Source organism: Dipodomys ordii, unplaced genomic scaffold (genome assembly GCF_000151885.1).
Source record: "Dipodomys ordii isolate 6190 unplaced genomic scaffold, Dord_2.0 Scaffold98, whole genome shotgun sequence".
Lineage (NCBI taxonomy): Eukaryota > Metazoa > Chordata > Mammalia > Rodentia > Heteromyidae > Dipodomys > Dipodomys ordii.
Window position 1 is genome coordinate 5,200,395 of NW_012267314.1, and position 27,145 is coordinate 5,227,539.

General features: G+C 50.8%; 1 protein-coding gene across 1 annotated transcript; it reads left to right on the forward strand.

Moving 5' to 3' along the window:
• Positions 1-6,349: 6,349 nt before the first annotated feature.
• On the forward strand, positions 6,350-27,145 carry Zc3h12d (zinc finger CCCH-type containing 12D; the record flags this gene model as incomplete). Its single annotated transcript, XM_013026938.1, has 6 exons — positions 6,350-6,505; positions 9,354-9,711; positions 17,642-17,781; positions 22,327-22,561; positions 24,925-25,031; positions 26,985-27,145. Coding segments are annotated over exons 2-6 (939 nt in total), but the record flags the coding sequence as incomplete, so codon positions are not given.

Sequence of the window (27,145 nt, forward strand, 5' to 3'; positions counted from 1 at the left end):
TTTTCTGGTGGTTTATTGGAGATAGGAGTCTCACGGTCTCTCCTGCCCGGGCTGGCTTTGAACCGCGATCCTCAGATCTCAGCCTCCTGAGTAGCTAGGATTACAGGCGTGAGCCACCAGCGCCCGGCTGAGAGCTTGGGATTTGAATCCAGCCAGGTGCCTGAGAGTCCTGCAATAATATGCAGGATGTGCTGAGCATTTATAATCCCAGCTACTCAGGAGGCTGAGTTCTGAGGATTGTGGTTCAGAGTCAGCCCTGGCAGGAAAGTCCATGAAATTCTTATGTCAAATTAATCAGCCAAAAAACCCACACACACAAAAACACAAAAACAAAAAACCAAAATGGAGTTATGGCTCAAGTGCTAGGGTGCCAGTCTTGAGCAAAAAAAGCTAAAGGACGGTGTCCAGGCCCTGAATTCAAGCCCCAGTGCCAGCACCCACACCCCAAAACAAAACAAAAATCAGGACACCAAAGAAGCGTAAGGTGATGGTCCAGTTAAAGCCCCAGACTGAAGAGGGCCAAAGGGGAGGAGGGCATGTGGGAAGGGAGGGCGCTGGTTATAACTGAGAAGGGTGTTGGACTTGTCAGGCGATGGAATCACTGAGCTATTTCCAAGGAAGGAAGGAATGGACACAGGGCAGTTGAGAATGGTGCCTTGTAGTTGTATGCAGGATCGTCACCACACTGGATCAAGTGAAGATGATTAAAAAAAGAAAAAGACAAATCTTTCCTTAGCTCAGTTCTTTCTCCCTAAGCCCATCACAGGGCCCTTCAAGTCATGTTCCTTGTGCTTCTGAGTCTATGCCTAGATTTCACTCTGTCTGGAAAGTCCTAGAGTCCTGGACCACTTCACCTAAAATACTGAATTCATTCATCTTTTAAGGATTTCTTTTTTTGGGGGGGATTAACTATATATTTTTTTGTCTCTCCTTTTTTGGTACTGGGGATCGAACCCAGGACGTTGCACTTGCTAGGCAAGTGCTTTGCCACTGAGCTACATCCCAGCCCTACATCTTTTAAGGATTTTTTTTTTTTAATTTTTTTTGGGGTCTGGTCGTGGAGCCTGAACTCTGGGCCTGGGCACTGTCCCTCAGCTCTTCAGCTCAAGGCTAGCACTCTACCACTTGAGCCACAGCGCCACTTCCGGGTTTTTTCTTTTTGTCTATGTGGTGCTGAGGAATCGAACCCAGGGCCTCAGGCATGCAAGGCAAGCACTCTACCACTGAGCCACCTTCCCAGCCCTTTTAAGGATTTCTTAAGCAAGAAACTTACTAAGGAGATTACACAAAAGACCTCAACCTAGGGTGTTAGATTGTGAGCAAGTACTAAATTTATGGCTCGTACAAAATGATAAGGGCTTCATATAAAGGTCATATGCAAGCTAATCCAGATCAAAAAGGAAGAGGCTACCCAACAGGAAAATGGGCAGCAGAAGGAAAAGAGGGAAAAGTGTAGAGACATTGCTGCAGCTGCTCAGAAAGACCCTCCAGTTTGCTAGCAGCCAGGGAGATGAGAGTTAGTGCTTGTGAGATCCTTTCGTGTATATCACTTTGGCTGGATGCACAATGGACAACTATAGACAAAGGTGGACTGCCACCACCGCTGGCGGATCCCATGGGGGCCAAGCTGTAGTAGGTAGTGCTACTGCACTGCAAACAACTCTGGTTTTGCTGTTTTAGCTCAGGGAGGAGACATAGCACACTGGGGAGTTCACTGATGCTGTAGGCAGCAAGAGGCAGGTGGACCAGGAGAGGTTCCTGGACCATCCCTGGCATCCAGGCCTCCACTATGGTGTGTGCTCTGTCTGTGCTTCCTCTGTGGTGAGGTTTTGTGCCTGTCTGGGCATGTCCAGGCCACTTCCTGAAAGCACTCTGTCCCACCACAAGGACCAGAGTTGGCAGAAATGACCTTAGGACAGCAGATCTAGCATCAAGTTTGCATAGGGGAAAGGGCAAGTGGGTGAGCAGGCTTGGGGCCCCCTCAGGACTCCCAGGGTCCTGGGTGGGGTGAGGGTGGGGCGGGTAGAACTGGGCATCATCTTTCTTGTCATCTTTGTGTGTGTGTGTGTGTGTGCGCTGTGAATGGAACGCAGGCCTTCTGTGTGAGTTTCTGCCTTGCCTTGGTCTCTCCCAGGCCGAGCCTAGGTAGGGTCTGTGATAGTGTGATGAAAGCTGCTTCCCCTGCAGACCTTACTTCTTGTTCTAGGGAGCGGCAGGCACCTCCAGCATTCCCAGTAGAGCCATTTCCTGAGACCAAAACCCATGGGAGCTTTCTCTGAATCTCCTACTGTGAAGGGACCTGGTGGTGGTGACCCTTTCCTTAACGGACTCGAGTGTAACATCTTTTCTATTCTAAATGAGGTTTCTAGAAATTAAGACACCGAATTTTTGGGGTCTCCATGATATAGACTCTAGACTGATAGTTAAGCAGACCCCACTTTCTTTGTTTTATTTGTGCCAAGCACTGGGCCTTGAACTCAGTATCTAGGTGCCATCTCTTGGCTTTTTCAGCTCAAGGCTGACTCTCTACCACTTGAACCACACATCTACTTCCTTCTTTTTTTTTTTTTTTTTTAGCCAGTTAGTTGAAGAGTCTCATCCCTTGCCTGTGCTGGCTTCAAACTGGGATCCTCAAATCTCAGCCTCTTGAGAAGCTAGGATTACAGGCAAGAGCTATTTGTGCCCAGTCCACCATTTTTTAAATTACATTTTTCCTATTGTTATAAAGATGATGTGCAGAGGCATTATAATTACATAAGTCAGGTGAAAATATTTTTTTTTTTTGAGAAACAACTTAGTGCTTTGCCCTTTGCCCTTCTGCTGGGAAGAGGTGCTATTGATCCTGAGCATAAATCAGGATTCTTAGATTTCTTGCCCACATTCATCTTTTTTTTTTTTTTTCATGGGGCTTGAACTCTGGGCCTGGGCGCTGTCCCTCAACTCTTCAGCTCAAGGCAAGAGCTCTACCACTTGAGCCACAGCACCACGTCCAGTTTTCTGGTGGTTTATTGGAGATAAGAGTCTCACGGACTTTCCTGCCCAGGCTGGCTTTGAACCGCAATCCTCAAATCTCAGCCTCCTGAGTAGCTAGGATTATAGGTGTGAGCCACGGTTCCCGGTGTCCATGCTCATTTTTTATTAAGTACCTAGCCTGAGGTGCCTGGCAGTCTCTTCAGAGGATTTTTTTGACTGGTTCCAATGCTACACCTAGAGAACTTAATGGCTCAGTCATTTCATGTTTGCAAGACATCATTCGTGAAGCCTATAGCTGCGTGCTTCTCTAAGTCTGTGGCTTACTGTAATTAGACAGCATGGTTCCTGGATGATGTTGGCTTGCTTCCTCATGGAAACACCCACCTGAAATGAGGTATACAGTTATACTCTCTGGTGAGGCTGCCAGAGATAAATGGGCATTTGGGGACCCCTGCTTGTTATCTTCTGTGAGACCAGAACTGAAGACTAATATAACGTGATGCAACAACTCAACAACCGAACTTACATTTCTCCCCAAATTCCATACCAGAAAAATATTTCCCTTGAAAGCGATATGCTTTCTCAGAGAGTTCGTTGCTTGGTTCATTGTTTTGGGTTTCCATCTTGGCTGGATCAGCTACTGATTAGTCTCCCTATGTCAACCCAGTGACCTCATCACTTATCAAAGGATAATTATGTTCTCCTGTATCGTGGGACTAATTATCCTTTGGGACCTTTTGGCTCATGACTTTTTTTTTTCTTTGCAAGCACCAATAGAGACGTGAACTCAGGACCTTGAACTTGCCAGGTGGGCTCATTTAAACCCATCCTTCAGCCTCCCTCGGGACATTTTGATGTAACCTCTCAAATAGATACTGTAGATAGCAGACAAATGTCAGATTTTACTGGCAAATCCCCCATGATGCCATAATTGGTGTCCTGGTGCTGGCGCCGTGGTAATCTAACTGTTTAGCCCGATGTCCTTCCCAGCTGCAGGCAGGAATCGGAAGAGCAGGTCTCAGCCTGCTTTTCTCTCGGACTTAGGTTGCACATCTCAAGGAGCCCACACCGACCTGTCAGGAGCGTTCACCATGACTGTGGTTGCTGAACTTTGATTCGGTGACTCATGCCCCGGTCTCCTCCCGGCCTTAGGCCGGTGGCTTGCTTCCTTTCCTTTTATTTTTAACTCAAAGCCCAGCTACCTTTATAACCAAATGTGACTCTGTGTACAGCAAGTGGCTTCTCACAGGAGTGTGGCCGGGCTGGCCTGCCTCCCCTCACTCGAGCCTCCCCTGTCTCCTCACTCCCACCCCCAGGGGCCCAGGCCCTGACTGGCAGGAGGACGTTCACCAGAAGGCAGGCATCCATTGAAGACTCCCTGCTGGTGAGTGCTCACAATCAGCTCATGAATCAGTCAACGTGGCAGGACTGCAGACTTCGGCCCTGGGGTGGGCTGGGAATCAGTGGACCCTGGCGGGGGGGGGGGGAGGGAAGTGGGCAGATTAGAGAGCTGTCCTGGAGGGAATGTTTTCCTGGACTAACTGACTTCTCAAACCTGGAATTATCTGAAGAGTTCCAACTACACAAATAAGGGAAGCAGTCTTTAATTTTTTTGGGGGGTGCCATCTTTATTTGATCATTATTTTATTTTAGTCAGGATTTGGTTGGGGTCAGGGACAGTAAACTCTTCCATTTAAGCCAAACCTCTGGCTACTGTCTTTACAGTTACTTCAAGGCCATGGAGTAGAATTCATTTTACCCCATCTCTGTGCTCACAAAGGTGTCCGCGGGTCTCCGTGTTAGTTTGTCGGGGTCTCCGTTCCTTGCCTGAACACAGAGCAGGAGCGTTTGGCAGTGGCCCCTCACCTCATCTCCTCTGATGGCTCCACAGGCGCTGAGTAGAATGCAGGAGAAAGCGAGCTACCTCTTAATCTGATTGTGGTAAAGATAATTTGGGGCAATTCCCTGCTGTCATAAAACAAAACCTCAGCTTTGCTCCCCACACCCCAGATTGTGGATTTTCTCAAGGCCAGATGATGCCATCTTGGAGTATATAGGTAGGTCAGAATGTACAGTAGAGTCATTCTGGGATATGCATTATCCAGAGGGTAATATCATGTGACCCCTAGTGACCCTAAGTAACCCACAGCAGCAATGAAAAGACCAGAGGACCTGTGTGAGAAGAAAACAAAAGGCCATGTTCTTTTTTTTTCTTTTTTTTTTTTGTCGGTTGTGGGGCTTGAACTCTGGGCCTGAGCGCTGTCCCTCAGCTCTTTAGCTCAAGGCTAACGCTCTACCACTTGAGCTACGGTGCCACTTCTGATTTTCTGGTGGTTTATTGGAGATAAGAGTGTCACAGACTTTCCTGCCTGTGCTGGCTTTGAACCGTGATTCTCAGATCTCAGCCTCCTGAGTAGCTAAGATTATAGGCATGAGCTACCGGTGCCTGGCAAAAGGCCATGTTCTTAATAGCACTTGTCACAGTAGCCACAAGGTAGAAACAACCCAAGTACCCATTGGGCACTTAGATACTTATACTGTGTGGAGTATATACCTAGGAGAGTATCATTCAGCCATGTGATAAAGGAACGTCTAATACCTGCTACAACATAGATGAATCTTGAGACATGATGCCAAGTAAGTCATGACTAAAGGACAAACACTGTATGATTCCACTTATATGTGATCAAAAGGGAGATCAGGCCACACGCGGTGGCTCACACTTATAATCCTAGCTATTCAGGAGGCTGAGATCTAAGAATCGTAGTTCCAAGCCAGCCCAGGCAGAGAAATCCAAGAGAATCCAAATAACCAGCAAAAAGCCAGAAGAGGATCTGTGGCTCAAGTGGTAGAATGCCAGGCAGCCTTGAGTGAAGAAGCCAATAGAGAGCATGAGGCCCCGAGTTCAAGCCCTGTGGGCTGGCACACACACAAAAGAATTCCTAGAGACTGTAGAAAGATGGTTCTAGAACCTGAGATCAGACGCAGTGGGGGGCGGTATCAATGGATATAGACTTTCATAGGTCTGAGTTAGAGGTGAACGTACAGAACACCATGGAACTGTACATTGAAAGTGATTCAAGCTCAAAATACGTTGTTCTATATTTACCCCCATTTAATTTTGTTAGAAGCCAATCTTATAGACTGAAATCTTTGTCTCTTTGTTACTTTACATTTAACTGAAAACAACAACAACAACAAATCAAGCAGACAGGACAGCTGGTTTCAAGGGGGTGGGTCTGGAGATGCAAGGGGAACTTTCGGTTGACACTGGGTGAGCCACAGTCAGGAGTCCTTTCTCCTTATGGTGTCCCCTCCCAGTGGAAGTCCCTCGTGTGCATTTCTGTGGAGTGGGCACCTGGTACCCAGAGCAGCCCTGGGGACAGGGGCTGGGGCAGGGACAAGGCGATCAGCACCTTGGGGGCTGTTGTGAGGCCTTTGGGCAGTCTGTCACTAGGAGGCGCCCTCCGGCCTGGGCCAGAGGCAGCGTGGTTCCTGGGGCCTCTTCTGTTGAGCAGCTCTGGGACCCTGGGTAAGTCATGAAAACTTTTCTTGGCTTCATTGTTCTCACAGATGGTGCAGCAGGAGGCAGGAGGGCGTTTCCACTTTGCGGGGCAGTTGAGTATCCAGAGACAGTATCATAGGAAGCGCCTTGTCTCTGAATTTCTGGGCTGGTGAACCTACTACATAGCCACGGCCCTCTGTTTCTTATCCCTCTCTTCCCTTCCTTCACTTTCGTATTTCCTCAGATCTTCCAGTCAGAACTTTCTAGACTTTTGGGGTCTTCAACTTGGGGCTGGGGCTGATTCCAGAAAAATCCATCTCATGCAATTCCCTTGTCTAACCCTCTTCTTCCCCTTCTTGGCTTCTGTCTGTTAAGTGGGGCTCTGACTTGTGTGTGTGTGTGTGTGTGAGCGCGTGCATGCACACATACACACACACACACACACACACACACACACACACGTGCTAGTCCTGGGCCTTAAACTCAGGGCCTGGTCGCTCTCTGAGCTTCTTTTTGCTCAAGAGTAGTACTCTACCACTTGAGCCACAGCTCCATTTCCAGCTTTTTTGGGAGGTTAGAGGAGATCAGAGTCTCCAGGACTTGATGTCAGCTTCCTGAGTAGCTAAAGTGGTAGGGGTGAGCCACTGGCACCTGGCCTTGGTCTCTGACTTTGAACTCTACCAGAAAGTCTTCCCAGGGGACTGTCACCATGACTAGTAGCCCAAGGGGATAGAGTTGGGGTGCTGACCATCACATGAGCTCATGAGGCCTCTGCAGATTTTTATTACTAATCTTCGCTGCTTGTGACTTCCAGTCAAGATTGAGGAAGAACCCTGAGATGAAGTTGTTCAGACTCTCAGGTTTTAAAAATAGAAAAGCAATGCAAGCAGCTGGGGAGTTCAAGAGCCATCCCATTCCGGGGAGCGTTGGCATGCAGGGACCAGGAAGGCTCCTCACAGCTTCCTCTTTCTTTAGTTAGGAGAAGTTTGTTCTGAAAGAGAGCAAAGTTGATTTTCTTTATTTACTGATGATTCTGGGGTTTGAATTCAGGGCTTGCAGATGCTAGGCCACACCCCCAATCCTTTTTTACTTGAGTTATTTTTCAGAGATGGTCTCGTACTTTCAAACCTAGTCCAGTATGAGACTTCACAGGGGACAAATCACTACACCTGACCTGTTTGTTGAAGGCTCTTGCTAACTTTTCTGTCCAGGCTGGTCTTAAACTGCAATCCTCTTGATCTTTGCCTTGGGGATTATAGGCATGAACCACCCCATCCGGCTCAAATTGATTTTAAAGTTCTAAAGGAGAAAAAGAAAAGATTCTGAATTAGGAAAATTCTGCTACTTTCGCCCTCTGTACAAAACAGCTGTCCTGCCCTCTGAGAAGGAGCCGCGCTGCCCGCCCATCCCTGCCAAACACCCACGTCTTCCTTCATCTCAGAAATGTTTCTGTTTCTGTCACACCTGAATGCAGAGTTACAAAATAAGCCTAGACTCACCTCACAGCTGTTCTTTGGTGACCAAAGAGAAGTCACCTAGTTGCTTCTTGTGTTTTCCATTTCTGGAAGAACAAGACGTTGCTTCTATTCTGAGCAGCTTACAAATGACAAATTTTTTAGGGGACCTACTAATTATCAGCCTCTACCACTTGTCATCTCTACTCTTCCCTTCTCTGTGCCTCAGTTTCCTCTCTCATCAAAGGAGAACCCTTGTCTCTATCCTCCCACAGGGAGCCACTGGAGCTTGAAGGAAGAGATTTTGTGTGAAAGTGATAGGCAAACCACAAAGTTGTCCACCAGATATAAGCTTTCATGGTCCTAAAGTCTGTTACTGTCTTCGTCTTCCTTTCTCTCCCTTCCTTCCAGAGCGGGGAGGTGTGTCGGTGGTGGTGACCACCATGAATGGGCCAAGGAAGGAACTCAAGGCCCATTTTCCCTGTGGAAGCCAGGAGTCCATATTATCTACCAGGGCTTCCTGAACAAATCATTGCAGGCTAGGTGTTGACACTATGAAATCCACTCTGTCAGGGTTCTGGAGGTCTGAAGTTGTGGATCAAGATGTCAGCAGGGGTGGGCACTGGTGGCTCACACCTGTAATCCTAGCTACTCAGGAGGCTGAGATCATGGTTTGAAGCCAGCCTGAGCAGGAAAGTCCATGAGACTCTTACCTCTTCTCTCCAATTAACCACCCCAAACCAGAAGTGGAGCTGTGTGGCTCAAAGTGGTAGAGTGCTAGCCTTGAGCACAAAACCTCAGGGCCAGTGCTCAGGCCTTGAGTTCAAGCCTCATAACCGACAACAACACAAAGATGTGGGCAGGGTTGGTTTCTTTGGCAGCCGCTCTCCTGGGCTTGCAGGTAGCCACCATCCTCCAGCATCTTCCCGGGTCCTTCCTTCGTGGGTGTCTGTGTCCACATCTCCTGTTCTCGCAAGGAATCCAGTCACTGGATGAGGGCTCACTCGAATGGCCTCATTTTAAAGGCCCTGTCTCCAAATAGGGTGGCATTGTGAGCTTCTGCCACTAAGGGCATCAGCATAGGAATTTGGGTAGACACCATTAGCTCCCTACAGAGACTTAGAAATGCCCTTGGCCCATAGTAGGCTCTGAGAGACCTGCTCAGCCCCTGCACTGGGCTCTGGTGGGTCAGAGGGAAGGGCCTGAGAGAATGCTCTGCCACACTCAGCCTGATGGAAGCTGCTGCAGGCTCCGCAGCCACGCAGAGCAGCGGAAAATCCCCGAGGGGAGCAGGGTTAACGTGATTATTTCCTGACAGAGCTGGGAGGGAGGCCTGGGCACACAGTTGCCCTCTGTCACCGTGGCTGCTGGGCTGCTTAGAAGATGTCTGATGAATGCTTTTCTTATCTTGTCTTTTAAAGCACATGTCCGTGGGGCTTCGCCAGGAAGAAGCTGGGGACAGAACCCATACATACCACATACTATGGAGCGCAAGATGGAGTTCTTCCAGAAGCTGGGTTACAGCCGTGAGGACGTGGTCAGGGTGCTGGGCAAGCTGGGCGACGGAGCCCTGGTCAACGATGTGCTGCAGGAGCTGATCCACACAGGTAGCCGCCCGGGGACCCAGGAGGGTCTACTCAGCAGCACGGGGCCCCTGCTGGTTCCCAGGGGCTCCTGTGGGGCCCTGAACTCTGCTCAGCGAGCACTGGAAGAGGATGATGGCGACCTGGCCAGTTCCCTGCGGCCCATAGTGATCGACGGCAGCAACGTGGCAATGAGGTAGCTTTCCTGAGGAGGCCGGGGCTGTGCTATTCTCAGGAGCCCTGAGAACCATCTTTCTATGGCCCAAAGAGCATTGACTCAGTCATTTATTATTTATTTACTTATTTGGTGCCAGTCCTGGGGCTCTAACTCAGGGCCTGGGTGCTGCCCCTTTGCTTTGTTACTCAAAGCTAGAGCTCTACAACTTGAGCCACAGCTCCAGGTCCTGGGGGGGGGGGTTGTTTTTGTTTTTGTTGGTAGTTAATTGGAGATAAGGGTCTCATGGACATTTCTACCCAGGTTGGCTTTGAAACTTGATCCTCAAATCTCAGCCTCCTGAGTGGCTAGGATTACAGGTGTGAGCTACTGGGACCTGGACTGGGCTTGGGCTGGGCTTTGGACTCTGATCCACCTCTCAGTGGCTGTATGAATTCAGCAAATTGCTGAGTCTCTCTGAGCCTCTCCTTGTCTGGAGCTGCGGGTTGGGGCGGGGCTGGTAACCCGGAGGAGCGCAGGATCAGGGGTTGGTTGTCCCTTTGCTCTATCACTAGCTAGCTGTGTGACTGCAAGATGGAAAATGACTTGAAAGCACTTGGTACCACTTCTGTGCCATTGGACCCTCCCCCTGTCTGCCTCAAGAGTTCAGCATCTGATGGGAAGAATTGGTTGAATCGTTTCTCTAGCCATCTGCTGTGGGGCTGGTGGGGGTGTGAGGTTGCTGTTACCTTGTTAGATTTGGGAGAAGTGTCTGGACTCCTCCTCCCTCTACCCCCAGCCCCCCACCCTGCTACCAGCTACAGATGTGGCTGTGTGACTCTGTGTGGCTTGGCTTTGTGTGTTTGGGGATTTGAACATGGCAGTGTTACCATGCCTGGTTTGGCTGAGCTGTGCGGGGACAGATTTCCCACAGATTCCCCTGGCTGAAGGCAGGGCCAGTTGGGAGTGCCCAGAGTTGCATCCTCCTAGTCCTGGGCTGAGCTACAACCAGGCAAAGGGCAGAGTCATCGGAAATAGTTCACTCATAGCTGAAAACTACACATGCTTTCCTGTTTAAATAAGCAAGTTACCAGCAGGAATTCAGAACAGCGGCTCTCACTGTGTCCACAGGTAGGCTGGGGGTTCTCCTGGGCCTTGGGGCTTACTTGGCAGAGCGGAAGTTTGGAATAGTTCACTCAGGCATGCCCAGTCTTGGGGGGCTGTCCCCACATCTGTTGCCTGTTGCGTCAAAGAGCATTTGCTCGTGTGTGTGTGTGTGTGTGTGTGTGTGTGTGTGTGTGTTCTTGAACTCAGGACCTTCTAGCTCTTGGTTAGCTTTTGGGTTCATAGTTGGCATTCTACCATTTGAGCCGCATCTCCCCTTCTAGCTTTTTGCTGGTTAATTGGACATAGAGTCTCTTGGATTTTTCTACTTGAGATGGCTTTGAAACCTTGATCTTCAGAACTTAGCCTCCTGAGTAGCTAAGATTCCAGGTATGAGCCACTGGCGATAGGCTTACTCCATTTATACCCAGCCAGTCTCCTTGATGTGGAATATGTCAACAGACAAGAGTCCTTGCTTCTCCACCTTCTCTCTATCACATTCTTACCCCACAGGGTAACAGATACAGAAGCCTGAGCTGTCCTGCTAAGTTCAAGACCTCTGGTTTGTTAACAAGACTTTTAAAAATTGAGTAATCTCTGAGAGGGGTGTAAGCATGGGGGATCTATCCTTTGAGTGATTCTCTTTGCTAGGGACCAATCAGAAAAGGCTTTGGATAGAAGATGATTACCATGTACATCAAAGTCCTTCCCAGTCTGAGATGATTGGAGTTCTTGAGTTCCAAATTGGAACATTAAAGTGGTCACAGAACACCAGCTTCTCTCTTTGGGGCCAGAGAATATCTTTGGAACTTGTTATAACAGGAGTCCACCGGAGGGCTGTCTTTTGGTGGAGGTCTCTGCCGTGGCCTGGAATTCAAGATTAAGCCATGTGCTTTAGTGCGCATGAAGTGCACTGGGTGAATCCATTTGGTCTGCCACTTCCACTCGCAACTTCCTTTAACCGTTATGAGCTTAGTCCTTTGCACTCACTCTGTGTGGCTTATAAAGGGAAATCATTACTGAAACCTCCTGCCTAAATGTTTTGACACACTTGCTGCTTATAAAAATACCTCAGCCAACCAGACTGTGTTCTCTGTACACACACACACACACACACACACACACACAAATCCCTGCCCCTCTACTCCCTGTCCCCTGGATTGTAACAGTTAGGGAAAGGGGACAAATTGCATAACCACTTAATTGTGGGACTTCATTTGCTTCCTTCAAAAGTAGGCTATGGGAGAGAGTGGGGGCCTAAGGTCTGCCCCCTTCCTGGCCTTTCCCCCTGCAGTGATGTTTACTGTGGTGCCCACTGGGAGTTTCTGCAGGATCCATGGCCCCCAGAGCCTGCTGGATCCTCAGCTGTGGAAGAGCTCCAAGCAGAGGGTCACCCTCTACAGACCATGGATAGTTGAAAGCCCAATGGGCATCTCATCACCGGCTGACCTTAGACTTCACACAGCGTTGAAAGGCCCTCCTCCTGAGGTTTGCAGTGTTTCACAGCCTTGTCCTCTGTCTTGATGTGGACCCTGCTGTTTGCGTGCTGTCTGGCTCTGGGGGAGCTGGAAGATCAAGTGTGACGTGGGTCGCTTCATGTGGCTGCTTTTGGTAAAACCCGGTGTCCATTGCTTGCTGTGACTCTGTCCTCGGGGCTGTGGTGGCTGTGCCTTGGCTTTCAGAGCCTGGCTTTTCAGTAACTTTTTTTCCTTCCTTCATGAAATTGTATTTCAGTAGCTATTATTATTATTATCTTTTTAGTTTGCCACTCCTGGGGCTTGAACTCTGGGCCTGGGCACTGTCCCTGAGCTCCTTTTGCTCAAGGCTAGCGCTCTACCACTTGAGTCACAGCGCCATTGCCCACTTTTTCTGTGACTAACTGGAGATAAGAGTCTCCTAGACTTTCCTTCACTGGGGGCTGCTGGTGCCAGGCCTTGTTCCTACACGGCTGGTGCTTGTGTGGTGTTGCATCGCATGGTCCTGCAGGACTCACAGACCCTATAGAAGGGCCATCCCTCTATCTGCCACTTTGCAAAGAGGAGGTGGCTCTCGCTGAGAACCTGCTAGGAGCTGTCTGGCAGTGGGCAGGAAGCTCGTGGGTTCTCAGGAGCTGCTGTGAGCACATGTCTTCGGTGGACTCCTAGGCCCCAACCTATTTTGCATTCTGTAGGCAAGTCTAGAAGAGGCAGCATGGAGGGAAAACACCCGGTGATTTCACATCCTCTTCTTGCTCCGGAGTGGGGCTTTGTGCAATGTGTTTGGAGCACATTGGCCTTTTTTTTTCAGGTTTGATGTTTTCATTTTAAAACCTAACAGACTGTTTCTTCTGGAAGGAATTGTCCACAGATGGGCATCCAAGCTGGATCTGTACTTTGGTTTACATATGACTTCTCAGGGAGGTAGGAAAGAGATTTTTGAGACAAAAATTAAGCCAGTTTTTGAGATAAAGGTATTGTTTTGAGAGAGAGGGTCTCCCTGTCTAGCCCAGTGTGGCCTCAAACTTACCGTCCTGCCTGTCTCCTGAATGCTGAGATTATGGGTGCCTATCACCATACCCAGCCCAGATAAGGTCAGACTGGCCTCTGAGCCTCTAGATCTGTTCTGATTAACTTGAGCCTTGAGCCTCTACCTAGGTCCTCATCCATGTCTGCTCTTATCATCAATCAGGGTGTCCAGAGCAGCGCCTACTCTGCCTCTCTTCCTCTGGCCTGAGCTGGGCAGAGATCTCATGCGAAGGCTCAGAGTGGTGACAGTTACAACAGGGCCGTTTCAACTGCCACCCATAAATAACAGCAGAAATAGCACCAGCCCTCTACCATGCCGACCCCGGAGCTCCCCGCCTCCATTTCTCCCATGGCCTTGCTTCCCGCTGGCTGTTTCGGGAGCTCCTCACCACTTCAGGGCCTTCTTGGGAACCGGTCAAGGGTACAGTGGTGTACAACCAGATTGTGTCATTTCTCTGAGTGACAGCCCCCCGCCTTGTGGCTGTCAGACACCAGCCCACTTCCCCTTTTCAAAACCTCAGGGCTCCTGTTTCCTTTTCTCATGGCCTTCTAAGCCGGTTCCCAGTGCATGTTAAGAGTTCCACCAAGGGTCCTCACCTGAGCAGGAGCTATTTAGCCAGAGGAGCTGCCCTGGGGGCCCCAGGGGTCTTGAGGAGACGGGAGGGAGAGCTGAAGGTGGCAGTCAGGTCTGGTTGCCTGGAGAGCAGAGTGCTGGGTGCGTTGCTTTGCTTCAGTTTCAAGGGGACAACGGAGGCGAAGGTCACTTCTGCAGGAGCTTGTGGCAGTGATGGAATGAGACTGAAATGTGCCTCACGGCCCGGCAGGCAGAACTCTCTGCACACGTGGGAGCTCACAGGAGCAGCAGGGATGCCTCTCCATATGGGCCTTCTAAACCAGTGCAGAGAGCAGGCATGGACAGCTTACGGTTTGTCCATGTCCCTGTAGGTGCTGGGATGGGACCCCAGCATGACTCAGGTCCCCTCTCCCTTCCATTGGTGCACCCCACCCCCAGCACTCTGAGGCCCGGTGGAGGCCCTTACTGGACTCTGCTCCAAGTGCTCTCCCCAGCAGCACGTGTTGGTTTACCCCTAGGCCCTCTGACAGCCCACCAGGCCTGCGGGCCTGCGAGAGGCCGATGATGGTGATGTCTGGGGATGTGTTACCTCAAGGCAGACATGCAGAGCTAGGATCACACCGAGGCTTCCAGCCTTGCAGGCTGTACTGAAAACAAGGCTTATGTTCCTGACCGCACCGTGTTTCTACAGGGCTGATCACCTGGAGAGCGGCCGCCTTCTCCCTCCAAGTCCTTTCCTTTTTCCTCCTGGGCTGGCAAGACCTCGTGTCCCAGTCCTTTTTCTTTCCCACAGCCCCTGCATTAAGGTATTCTCCCTGTGGTTTGTGGGAGTCTCCTGGCTCAGCCTGGATGTCTCCTCTCACTGTGGAGAACCCCAGACCTGGCGGCCACGCCAGGCTCCGAATGTCTTCCTCCTTCCCCTACAGCCTGACTTCCGGCTGGACAGCTTAGTGCTTCCAACTACATCCTTGGCTTTTTTTCTTTTCTATTTCAGTTGTGGGACTTGAACTCTGTCCCTGAGTTCTTCAGCTATACCACTTGAGCCACTTCTGGTTTTTCTGGTGGTTAATTGGAGATAAGAGTCTCACAGACTTTTTTGCCTGGGCTGGGCTGGCTTTGAACCTCGATCCTTAGATCTCAGCCTCCTAAGTAGCTAGGATCACAAACGTGAGCCTCTGGCACCTGGCTCCTTCCTTGTTTTTGTTTTTGTTTCTGTGTCAGTCATGGGGCTTGAACTCTGGGCCTGGGCACTGTCCCTCAGCTCTTCAGCTCAAGGCTAGCGCTCTACCACTTGAGCCACAGTGCCTCTTCTGGTTTTCTGGTGGTTTATCAGAGATCAAAATCTCATGGATGTTCCTGCCCGGGCTGACTCTGAACCGTGATCCTCAGATCTCAGCCTTCTGAGTAGTGAGGATTACAGGCGTGAGCCACCAGCGCCCGGCTCCTTCCTTGTTTTTAAAAACCTATGTCTGTCCTAGTCCCCAGAGATAATAGCAAGGGTGGGTCATGGATGACTTTGTGCGGGCCGCAGGCAGACATGGTCAGGGCTCTCAGGACGCTGCTCAGAGCCTGGCCTGCCTCTGCCTCTCCTCCGCCCTCTCCCTGTGCGGCAGCCACGCTGCAGTCTTGGCCCCTGGACCACCCATGTCCTGCCTTACCACGGTCTTTCCAGACGACTATCCCTGCTGCCTACACAGCTCATCTTCTCAGCACGCTTTTGTTCAGCCCTAAACAATGACCAGAAAGGCAGGGGGAACACAGTGGCGAACAAGGCAGTGGTGTGGTGCTGTGAGAATCCGAGAAGTCAGGGGACACCGCTCCCAAGGACATGAACACACAGCTGAGATTTGCAGGAGATGCAGGAGTGAATGAAGCCAAGGGGGAAGGAAGAACTGGTGCAAAGGTCCTGTGGTGAAGGGGTCAAGGTTGGTGTGATAAGGGGCTGGAGGAAGCAGAAAGATCTCCGGTCTGCTGTCTGTCTCCCTTCCCTGCAAAACACCGGGACCCCACTCCTCACCACACTCTCACTTCCTCCCCGGCAATCGGTTATTTCTGTCCACATTGTGGCTTCTACTGTTGCTCAAATCCTAGGCAACGAGCCCCAACTGTTACTGCTCACACCTCCTCCCTGAAGCCGCACATACCCACCTGGCAGTCACAAAGCGCCCCCCCCACAACTCAGCGTGCCTCCAAGACCAAACTTGTGAGTGACATTCTGCTTTTAACCCTATCTGCCTTCAGAATTCCTGTGTCCGTGAACAGCCCCCGTCCAGCCATGCCAGAGTGCCCTCATTCCACCCTCCACGGCTAATCAGAAATGGAGCTCTGGAGATGTGCCTTCTACATGGCGCTCAAGCTCACCCACATTTCCTCTCTTCTCTGCCACGGGCAGCTCAGTTCCCATCACCACGGCTTCTTAGCTGGCACCAAGCCCGCTCTGGTCCCTTCCAGTTTACTGCCCTGTGTGCTGCCAGATGAGGCGCGTGCGAGCAAGGGTTTGGTCTTGTTCAAGAAAGAATTCAAGGGCAGACCTGGGGGGAGACCAAAGCAGAAGCAGATCAATGAAAGCCAAGCAAAGTCAAAGCAAAAGCAAAGCAAACACACATCTTCCAGACAGGCGAGTGGAAAACCTCAAGGATGGCTGCCCCGGGGTGTGGGGTGGGGGAGTTCTGAGACTTCAAGCCTTTATTGGGGTCTGCAGGCATGGGGGTGCTCAGTCCTGGACAACCAGAGACTGGGTATCATCCACTCCTTCTGCATGTTGGCTGCAGGAGCAGCCAGGGGCTTCTGGCTCGGGGATGGCCAGACCAGTGCTGTCCTTCACAGGCTGTGGGTCAGCAAGGCTCTGCTGTGTGTCTCAAGCCATTCGTTAATGTGAACAGACCAGGCTGTGATTCCTCATGAAGACCTAAGCCAGGGTTTTCAGCCTCCAGGTGTCCATACGTCCTGCCAGTCCCTAGATCACTAGCGCTGCTCGTCTATCTCTGATGGAATCCACTGTGGGCTCGTGAAGGAGATGGCCCTGGAGACCTCCCTCTACCCTCACTGCTCATTGATGTGTCTGGTGGGATTTGTAGGGAGCTGGCCTCCTTGTTTGGGCTTTGGGAAACCCCGTAACACATTCATGGCCATCTCTCAGGACGAGAGCAGTTCTGCAGACGGCTCCACCCATCCATTCCACATCAGTCCATATTGGCTTTGGTTAAGGAGATGACTGATAGTGAATCCTTAGACAGTTTTCCCCCTTGGAGCCAGAGTATGTCTCACAGTTGCCTGGTCACAGTTATAGGCTGTAGTTTCTACAAATACATAATTTGCTAGAATATATTACTTTTTAAATTAATCTTCTTGTTTTGGGCAGTATGAGGGTTTAAATTCAAGGCCTTTTATTTGTTGGACAAGTGCTCTATCAGCTGAGCCATCCCCTCAGTCCTTTTTTTATTGTGACATATTTGTTTTTCAGATAGGGTCTCGTGCTTTTCCTGAGACTGACCTCAAACCGACCTGTGATTCTCAGATAACTGAGATTACAGACACACATCACTTTGCCATGCTTGTGTGTTAAATGGGGCTCCCGCTAACATTTTTGCCCAGGATGGCTTCTAATCTTGGTCATCTTGACCTCCTGAGTATCTGGATTTACAAACACGCACCACTGTGCTCAGCCAAGAATGCTCTGGGTTAGAGTCGCCTGGGTCAGAATTGTCTGGGTCCATCTTGATCATCTTGTAAGATGGCCGTTAGGAACCTTTGTCATAGCTCTGCAGATTTCTCTGTCTTTCTATCGTAGCCATGGAAATAAAGAAGCCTTCTCTTGCCGGGGAATCCAGCTGGCTGTGGACTGGTTCAGGGACAGAGGACACACGTACATCAAGGTTTTTGTCCCATCGTGGAGGAAAGAGCCAACACGTTCGGATACCCCCATCAGAGGTAGGCTGGCCCAGGCAAACGTGTTGGGGTGTGGTGCACTCTTCCTGGGTAATGCCCCCCACAGTGGCAGCTGGTTAGTCCGGGCTTAGTGGTATCCTCTCCTCAATGTATTCAAGTTTCCTGGGGCCCCTGATCTTGGCTTAGCCTAGCCTCTGGCGCAGAGACGTGCTCAATGAATACTCTTGACTCAGCGAATGGCTAGATTATCTTTGACTGTGAGCCATTAGGTTCCAAAAATAATTCTCTCATAATTTTTAATACTCTGAAGAAAGATTGGATCTGTATTCCTCCTGTCAGAGCCAATCAGATCTGAAAGAAACATTCATTCGGCCAGGCAAGGGTAACTTTTTCGGTACTGGGGATGAAGCCCAGGGCCTTGTCTATGATAGGCAAATGGCCTTCATACTGAACTAGATCCTCAGTTCTATTTCAGTTCTTAAACCAGGAATAAATAATCAAACTCTATGATTTAAATAAATAGGTTTTGTTTTTTTTTGGGGGGTCCGGTTGTGGGGCCTGAACTCTGGGCCTGAGCGCTGTCCCTTCAGCTCAAGGCTAGCACTCTACCACTTGAGCCACAGCGCCATGTCCGGCTTTTTTCTTTTTGCTTATGTGGTGCTGAGGAATTGAACCCAGGGCCTCATGCATGCAAGACAAGAGCTCTACCACTGAGCCACCTTCTCAGCCCCAAATAGGTTTTTTTTTTTTCCCGATTCTCTTATAGTAAGATGTCAGAGGCTAGACCATTACCAACCCAGGTCAGCAAAGTCAGCCATCAGAGAGTCGACCTCTGGGCCACTCTGTGTTTCACATTTATTTACTTATTCATTCATTCATTCATTTTTGTTCTGGTCCTGGGCTTGAACTCAGGGCTTGGGTGCTATGCCTGAGCTTTGTTTGTTCAAAAATGCTCTACCATGTGAGCCACAACTCCACTTCCCCATTTTTTTTTGGTAGTTTTTGGAGATAAGAGTCTCACAGACTTCCCTGCCTGGCCTGGCTTTAAACTGTGATCCTCAGATCTCAGCCTCCTGAGTAGCTAGGATTTCAGACAGGAGCTACCAGTGCCCAGCTCCATTATTTTTTATTTTAAAATAAAGTAATATTCTTGGCTTATGGATACAATATCTTCTTGGGCATTTGAAAAATGTGCTGTTAACTTCTATAAATTATCCTCTGGGATCTGGTCTCTGTTCATCTCTGTCTATCTCTGTGTCTCTGTCTGTTTCTCTGTCTCTCTGTCTCTCTGTGTGTGTGTCTCTCTCTGGTTTTTGTCCAGCAGTATGGTGATCTGTGTTTGTCAGTTTTTATTGTGAGTAAAGAACATATAAACCTATGCAAGTGCCAAGGGGTTTCTGTCCCTGAATATGGCTGCGTCCCTGAATAGCAGGGCTCACCACGAGTGCTGGCTGGCAGCCCTGCGGGGAACAGGCAGGCAGTGGGTGCCAGTGCCAGAATGAAGAGGATTCTGTTGGAGATCAGCACAGTGGCAGCCCTCTTTCTGGCTTGCTGTGTCTTCTCGTTCTTCATAGCGATTGGGTAGGCGATGAGCATAGGTTGGTTCCCTCTGAGTGAATGCACTGCTACACGCACCTCGGCCAGGCCCTGCCCCAGGGAGTAGCATGCAGCCTCCGGGGAGCTGGGCTCTGGCCTCCGCCAGCCTCTCTAGCACCACTTGGCAGGGTTGCTGTGTCTTCTCTGCTTCCTGTCTTCTGAAACTTCTCACAGACCTGAGTTTGCTGCTGTCCCCAAGTCCACTTTTGATATGATTGCATCTCTTCACTGTCATGGCTACAGGATTGGGGTGGGAAGGAAGGGAGTGCATGCTCACCTTTCATTCTCCTCATGAACCAGCGACTGCAAACAAGTCTTTATCATCTCAATGGGAGACTCGTGCCTCCAGCCATTTGGTTGTATAATATGTCATTATGATAGGGAGCAAAGAGTAAGAAATTATTTTATAGTAGGAAAGGAATTTTAAATAAGACACACAGAACAAAAGATAAATAACTTTTGTTTTTGTCTATTACGGGGCTTGAACTCTGGACCTGAGCACACTGTTCCTGAGCTCTTCAGCTCAAGGCAAGCACTCTACCACTTGAGCCACAGTACTACTTCCAGTTTTCTGGTGGTTAATTGGAGATAAGAGTCTCACTGACTTTCCTACCCAGGCTGGCTTTGAATCTCGATCCTCAGATCTCAACCTCCTGAGTAGCTAGGATTACAGGCGTGAGCCACTGGCGCCTGGCTTTGATAAATAATCTTGACTCTAGTAACTTAAAAAAAAACCTCTGTTCATTAACAGATACTAGAAACAGGGAGATAGAGACAAAGAGAGGGAGAGATACTAAAACTTGGGCAGGCTATACATAACATATTGCTTAGAGCTATAGGAATCTTCTATGAACCAGAAGTAAAAAAAAAAAAAAAAAAAAAGGACAATGAACCAATGGAAAGATGACCTAAAGCATGAATTACCTTGTGCAGAAAACATAAATGGCAATAAATATGTGCAAAGATGCCCAATCTCATTAATAACAAGAGAATGCAAGATAGAACCACTATAAGAGGCTATTCTGTACATACCAGATAGCCACAGTTCTTAAGAGATGCTCCCTAGGGAGTTCCCTGGGCTTCTGTCCCAGGGACTTAGATACACTGCTGACAATGAATACATGGGTCTGGCCAAGCCTTGCCCACCACATGGTGAATGAACAAAGCAGGTGTAGAAGGGCAAGTTTGGGGTGGGGTCCGGGGGAGGGGGCATGGCTCAAGTGGTAGAGTGTGAGCAGCAAGTGTGAGGCCCAAGCTTCAACCCCTAGAATATAGCTTACAGGATGATTCCAGCTGTGAAAAGTCCAATGTGTAAGCACACTGAAATAGTCTTCATACACACGCATTAAAAAAACACAAGCAAGGATCCTATAAACATTATGATTAACACAACTTGGGTTGTGTTAATGAGAGAAGACTGCACTGGGAATGGTAGCAGGCACTGTTCACGCAGGGCCGCCTACTTCTCCAAGTTTATGGCTGTTTAAAATTGCACTGTGTACCAGGATGCATTATGTATTTTTTTAGGCAAGTGCTCTGCCTTTTCCTTCTTTCCTTCCTTTCTTCCTTCCTACCTTCCTTCTTTCCTTCCTTCCTTCCTTCCCTTCTTCCTTCCCTCCGTCCTTTCCCTTCCGTTCTTCTTTTTTGGGAGGAGGTACTTCTGCTAGGCAAATGTTCTAGCACTGGGGTACACCCCCAGCTCATTAGCACACCCTCCTACACAGTCTGTACATCATGTCATGTTGCAAAGGGCCATCACTTGAGGGAAGAAACAATTTATGAAGACTATACTGCCGGGCACCAGTGGCTCACGCCTGTAATCCTAGCTACTCAGGAGGCTGAGATCTGAGGATCACAATTCAAAGCCAGCCCGAGTAGGAAAGTCTGGGGATTCTTATTTCCAATAAACCATGCACAAAACCAGAAGTGGCTCTGTGGCTCAAGTGGTAGAGCACTCACCTTGTTCTGAAGAGCTGAGGGACAGTGCCCAGGCCTATGCTGATATTCCATCTGAGTTCTGAGTCATTGTCATGTGTAGAAGAGATTTATATTTTTGTGTCTCAAAGGTAAAACTAAGGTCAAAGAGTAGGCCTCCCTTGCCGGATGCAGATGGTTAGCCCCGGACAGGAAGGACCTTGCCATATCTGTACATGCTGACCTGTCTACCTCCTTCCTAACTTGTACAAGAACTCGCACGCCCCTGAGCTTATAAGCAGTCTGCTTGTGATACTGTGGGATAGGTAAAAAGGTGTATTATTATTATTATTTGTCAGTTGTGGGGCTTGAACTCTGGGCCTGAGCGCTGTCCCTCAGCTCTTCAGCTCAAGGCTAGTGCTCTACCACTTGAGCTTCCTGTTTTCTGGTGGTTTATTGGAGATAAGAGTTTCACGGACTTTCCTGCCCGGGGTGGCCTTCAACTGAGATCCTCAGATCTCAGCCTCCTGAGTAGCTAGGATTACAGGCGTGAGCCACAGGCACTCAGCTTAGAGCGCACCTTCTGAATCCTGGACTCAGTAGACTCCTTTTTTTCTGTGCTAGGCATTGAACTTAGGGCTTTGCACTTGCACCCCCAGTCTTTTTGCTTTAAGTTTGTTTGCCAGATAAGGTTTCATGCATTTACCCATGCTGTCCTCAACTGAGACCTTCCTACCTCCCCTTCCTAAGTAGCTGGGATTACAGATGTGCACCACCATACAGGGCTTACTGCTCTCCCATATTGTGGGTATCATCCTCTGGACTGTGTCATGAAAGGCACAGTACAGATACTCAGAATCTCTGTGCGCTCAGCCTGCTGCAAAGTCAGTGACAGTGAAAGAAGTGAACCTCTGGGAGACTGGGAGCACCGTCGTTTGTTCCCCTTTCTGGAATCCTGCCTCCATCTTGCTGGCTGCGGCTGAGCGGGGTCTCAGGAATGGCTAGGGGGCTCCCTGGGCTCGTGGTCAGGGGTCCTTCCCCAAGACCCTGAAATGGGGTCTCTGCATGTGACCCCAGAGCAGCACGTGTTGGAGGAGCTGGAGCGGCAGGAGGTGCTCGTGTACACCCCGTCCCGCAAGGTGAACGGCAAGCGCGTGGTGTGCTACGACGACCGCTACATCGTCAAGGTGGCCTATGAGAAGGACGGCGTCATCGTGTCCAATGACAGCTACCGCGACCTGCAGAGCGAGAACCCCGAGTGGGGGTGGTTCATCGAGCAGAGGCTGCTCATGTTCTCCTTCGTCAATGACAGGTACGGGCGGCATGCAGGACGCGGGGCCGGCACGGAGGGCGCGGGGGGGGGGGGGGCTGGCACGGAGGGCGCGGGGCCGGCGCGGAGGGCGCCGGGGCCGGCGCGGAGGGCGCCGGGGCCGGCGCGGAGGGCGCGGGGCCGGAGCGCAGGGCTGGGCACAGAGCCGGCCTGTCCTTACCACTGGGCAGCCCAGGAAACGCGCGCTCGCTCTCTCGCTCTCCCTCTCAATTTCTCTTCCCTTCAACCCCAGTTCTTGTGCTCTCATCTAACTTTTTCCACTTAAGGCTGGTGCTCTACCGCTTAAACCACACGCACACTTCTGTTTTTTGCTAGTTAATTGGAGATAAGAGTCTTAAGGACTTTTCTGCCAGGAATGGTTTTCAACTTGAATCCTCAGCTCTCAGCCTCCTGAGTAGGCAAGGTTACTGACTACTCCCTCTCTTCTTATTTTCCCTTCTTGAACGTTGTTGTTGTTGTTTTGAATGCTATATGGGCGGTGAAGACCTTGACTGACTGGAACGGAGTGTGCACCCGGCTCTTGGCTGAGATGGACAGGCAAACCTGTTGGTTTGGCTCCTTAGACCTGGCCCCTGGGTCAGCTCGGCCTGGACCTATCAGACAGCTGCACCACGGGAATGGTGATCTGCACACTGACCTTGGGGTTGCCAGGCAGCAGGTGCCTGGGTGGGGGGTGCTGGGGTGAGGCTTGTCAGCTGCTGGGTCCCTGGCCCCGTGGTGCTGGGTCTGCACTGTCCGCTGGTGAGGCTCCCGGCACGGTCCTCCCCCACTCCCAGCCCTGCAGTGAGGAAGGCGAAGATGTCCTCCTGAGCCCCAGGACAGCTGCTGGGTGACAGTCCCCCCCCCCCAAGGAGGTAACCCTCACTGTCACTTCCAGAGACTCAGGGCCCGCGGCTCTCTTCTAAGCCTAGAAAGAGTGGCAAGTCTGGTACCTGTGGATTCCAGCATTGCTCATGGCGGGCTGGAGGGTTGTGGCTGCTTCTGGCCTGGTGACACCAGGGGCCTAGGCCAAGCTCCCATGCACTGGCCTCAGCCGAGGGCGGCCAGAAGCAGGGCCTGCCTGCTGCCTGAGCGAGCGAGGGCATTGCCCCGTGTCCCGGCCACGTCCCCAGGGCCCTCTTGGCACCGGTCCTGCTCCTGAGACTCAAAGCCACTGGGACTTTTAATAACTGTAGACAGATTCTTGGATTCTTGGTCAGGGCCCAATTCCGAAGCCAGAGACGCAGTGGGGAGCCGGGAGCTGAGCCCTCCAGGGACCAGGGATCACCCAGTTGTCCCCAGGATGGGATCTCAGCAGGATTCTGACTTTTAGGGAGACAGTAACCCATGGAAACAGCCTCTCCCGTGTATAGGGTTCACAGGCCTCCTCCAGAACCTCTGCACTGCTTAAACAGATCTCTGGGAACAGACTTTTTATGTATTTGTTTATTCATATCTCAGCCTCTTGAGTAACTAAGATTACAGACGTGAGCCATCAGCGCCTTGCCAAATGTATTTACTTAAAATGGTGGATCTCGGCAAACGGGAGTTTTCCTTCTGGAGGGCCGTTTTCCCTTTGAGCTCAGAGTATACGTTCCTATCCTGTGCCAAGGAGAGGGAGTTGCAGGCAGGGGCAGGCAGCCCCGAGCCCCTGGGTTTGCAGAGGAGAGGAGGGTCTGCAGAACACCAGCTGAGGTGCTGTGTGCCAATGGCCCAAGCCTCTGCTTCCAGGAGGCACCGTCAGCACTGACTCTCGCATGTGATGCCCAAGCCAAGTGTGGCATGGGATGTGGCACACAAGAGAGCATGCCTACACTATGACACCTTCTAGGAGCTATGAAGCCAAGGGAGTTCCCGATGGCTTGTGAGAAGCTGGGACGCCCTAGGGATGATGTCCGTTTTCCTGGAGGAAAATCACCAGGCAGTAGGCACAATGCAGAATTCTGACGAAGCAGGTACTTTTGGACTCAAGGCTAGTGCCTTGAGCCACAGCTCCACTTCTGGAGTTTTAGTGGATCATTGAAGATCAGAGTCTCAGGGACTTTCCTGCCTGGGCTGGCTTTGAACGGCGATCCTCAGATCTCAGTCTCCTGAAAAGCTAGGATTACAGGTGTGAGCCACTGGTGCCTGGCTACATGGGTACATTTTTTTTTTAAAGGAGTTGCTAGAGTTTTCTGGGCCTGCTGGCTTGGTCCCCAGGGGGAACTGTGTTGTGGTGTGTGGGGGCTCAGGGTGAAGGGGAGGGGGTGCTGCTGAACATGCCCTGGCAGCTCCTGGATGGATGGCCCGTGCTTCAGTGGGTGGCTTGGGCCTGTCCCCTCAACCTCCATCCAGATGCCATTGACTCATCTCTGGTTGTTCTTCAGATTCATGCCTCCTGATGACCCCTTGGGCCGCCGGGGACCCACCCTGAGCAACTTCTTGAGCAAGAAGCCGAGGCCCCCAGCGCCATCCTGGAAGCACTGCCCCTATGGTGGGTGGCACTCAGGCATCGTAGGCTCTGGGTTCTAACCCCGCATTGTGTCCTGAAATATCTGTGTGGCTATGGAGAGGAACCTAAGCTCTCGGGGCTGCAGTTTCCTGACAAGGCTCCTGGAAGGATGAACTGACATCTTAGACATGGTTGCGTGGCCTGGGTGCAGCGTGACATGGAGAGCCAGGCTGGGTCTGAGAAGCAGGAAAGCTGTGTGCCCCCAGCCTCTTCACCTGACCTCCTTGTACCTCATGTCCTCGTGCTATCCTCTGCCCCCTGACCTTTCAGACCTGACCACCGCAGACTTTGGTATGGGCTATCCATTAAGAGTTATGGATTAGGCTAGGTGGGGTGGTTCCTGCCTGTATTATCAGCTATTTAAGAGGTGAAGTAGGGACTCAGGGTTTGAGCCCAACCTTGACAAAGGCCGAAGGCATGGCTCAAGTGCTTCAGCAGCTACCTTACACGCTTAAGGTTCTGAGTTCAAACCCTGGGGGTGGGGGAGAGTTAAGGATTTGATCACCGTCAACCTTCCGGTCAGCTCTTTATCTTTGGCAAGTCATCTTGCCAAGGTCTTATTTTCCACAAGGCCTCGCATGACATTCAAAGTCACTTCTCGCTGAGTGTGAAGTTATGTTCAGGCTGGCCCAGACTGCTCCCTTTGGAACTCCAAAGGGCCTTAGTTCAGATCTCTTACTGATCAGCTCTGTTAGAACACCGCACTGGAAGAGACCAATGGTTCACACAAGGGATGGAAACAGAGGCAGAGCTAGAGGCACAATCCTCCCCGGGAGCACCCACACCCTGCCCCCAAGATAGTCACATCTGTAGGTCCCTGAGGAGATAGAGACTGGAGGTCACCAGATCCAGAGATTTGCTCTCAAGACTCTGGTCAAGGGGAGGATCCTGGACATATGGTCACACTGCTGACTGAAGTATCCCAACATCCTGGGGCTGGTGAGACTCGAACCTTCGATCGCTGAAAAGAGTCACTAGCACTCAATCAGGCTAAGAATCTTTTTTTTTTTTTTTGTCAGTCGTGGGGCTTGAACTCTGGGCCTGGGCGCTCTACCACTTGAGCTACAGCACCACTTCCGCTTTTCTGGTGGTTTATTGGAGATAGGAGTCTCACGGTCTCTCCTGCCCCGGCTGGCTTTGAACCGCGATCCTCAGATCTCAGCCTCCTGAATAGCTAGGATTACAGGCGTGAGCCACCAGCGCCCGGCTAAGAACAGTGAAGACCAGCAGCCAAGCTCTCTTGCAGCAGGGTTTTGAAGGGGCAAGCAGGTCACACACAGGTGGCAGTGTAGGTGATGACAAGCAGGTTTATGGAAGGGGAACTAGCAGTTAGTGATCACAAGTAACAATGAAGCAAAGCAGCGAGTCATCAAAGCAAAAGTTCTATTTCCAGGCTAGCCCTTCTTGCATTCCCGGGTTAGCTGACATTTATCAGAACGCATTCCAAACTTCTTATCACACCACCAAGATCAAACCACCTTCTGGGATTCCGGCTCTTTCTGAGTTTCATTGTCATTTACAGCTCTTAATTTGTTCAACTCCCTCCTCTGCTTTGAGGATTTCCTTTAAGAATGAACCCGCCCAAGCCCAGAGTTCAAGCCCCACGACCGACAAAAAAAAAAAAAGAATGAACCCGGAGTTTCTCTCTCCAAAGAGCTTCTGCCTTAGATGTTTCCCCTATTTCCGCTAGCTACATTGCATCTCCCCTTTTTCTTCTTTCTCTTGGTTCTGACAGTGACCTGGGCTCCATCACTGGTCCCACCCGTGCCCCTTCACCTGCCAGTCTGGTGGCACCAGGGCAGTAGAGTCTGGAGTGGTGGTGGGGTGGGTGTCTGCAGGGAGGGATCCCCACGGAGAGGGGCCACGTGGGTTCTCCCGTGGGGACCCCTCAGGCCCCCCCCTCACCCAGACTTCTCTCTGCCCCGCGGCTCTTAGGCAAGAAATGCACCTACGGCATCAAGTGCAAGTTCTCGCATCCGGAGAGGCCAAGCCACCCGCAGCTGTCGGTGGCCGATGAGCTTCGTGCCAAGACGCAGGCCCGGCCGTCAGGTGCAGCCCCGCCGAGCCCCCGGGAGCCTCGCGCCGAGGACCTGGCC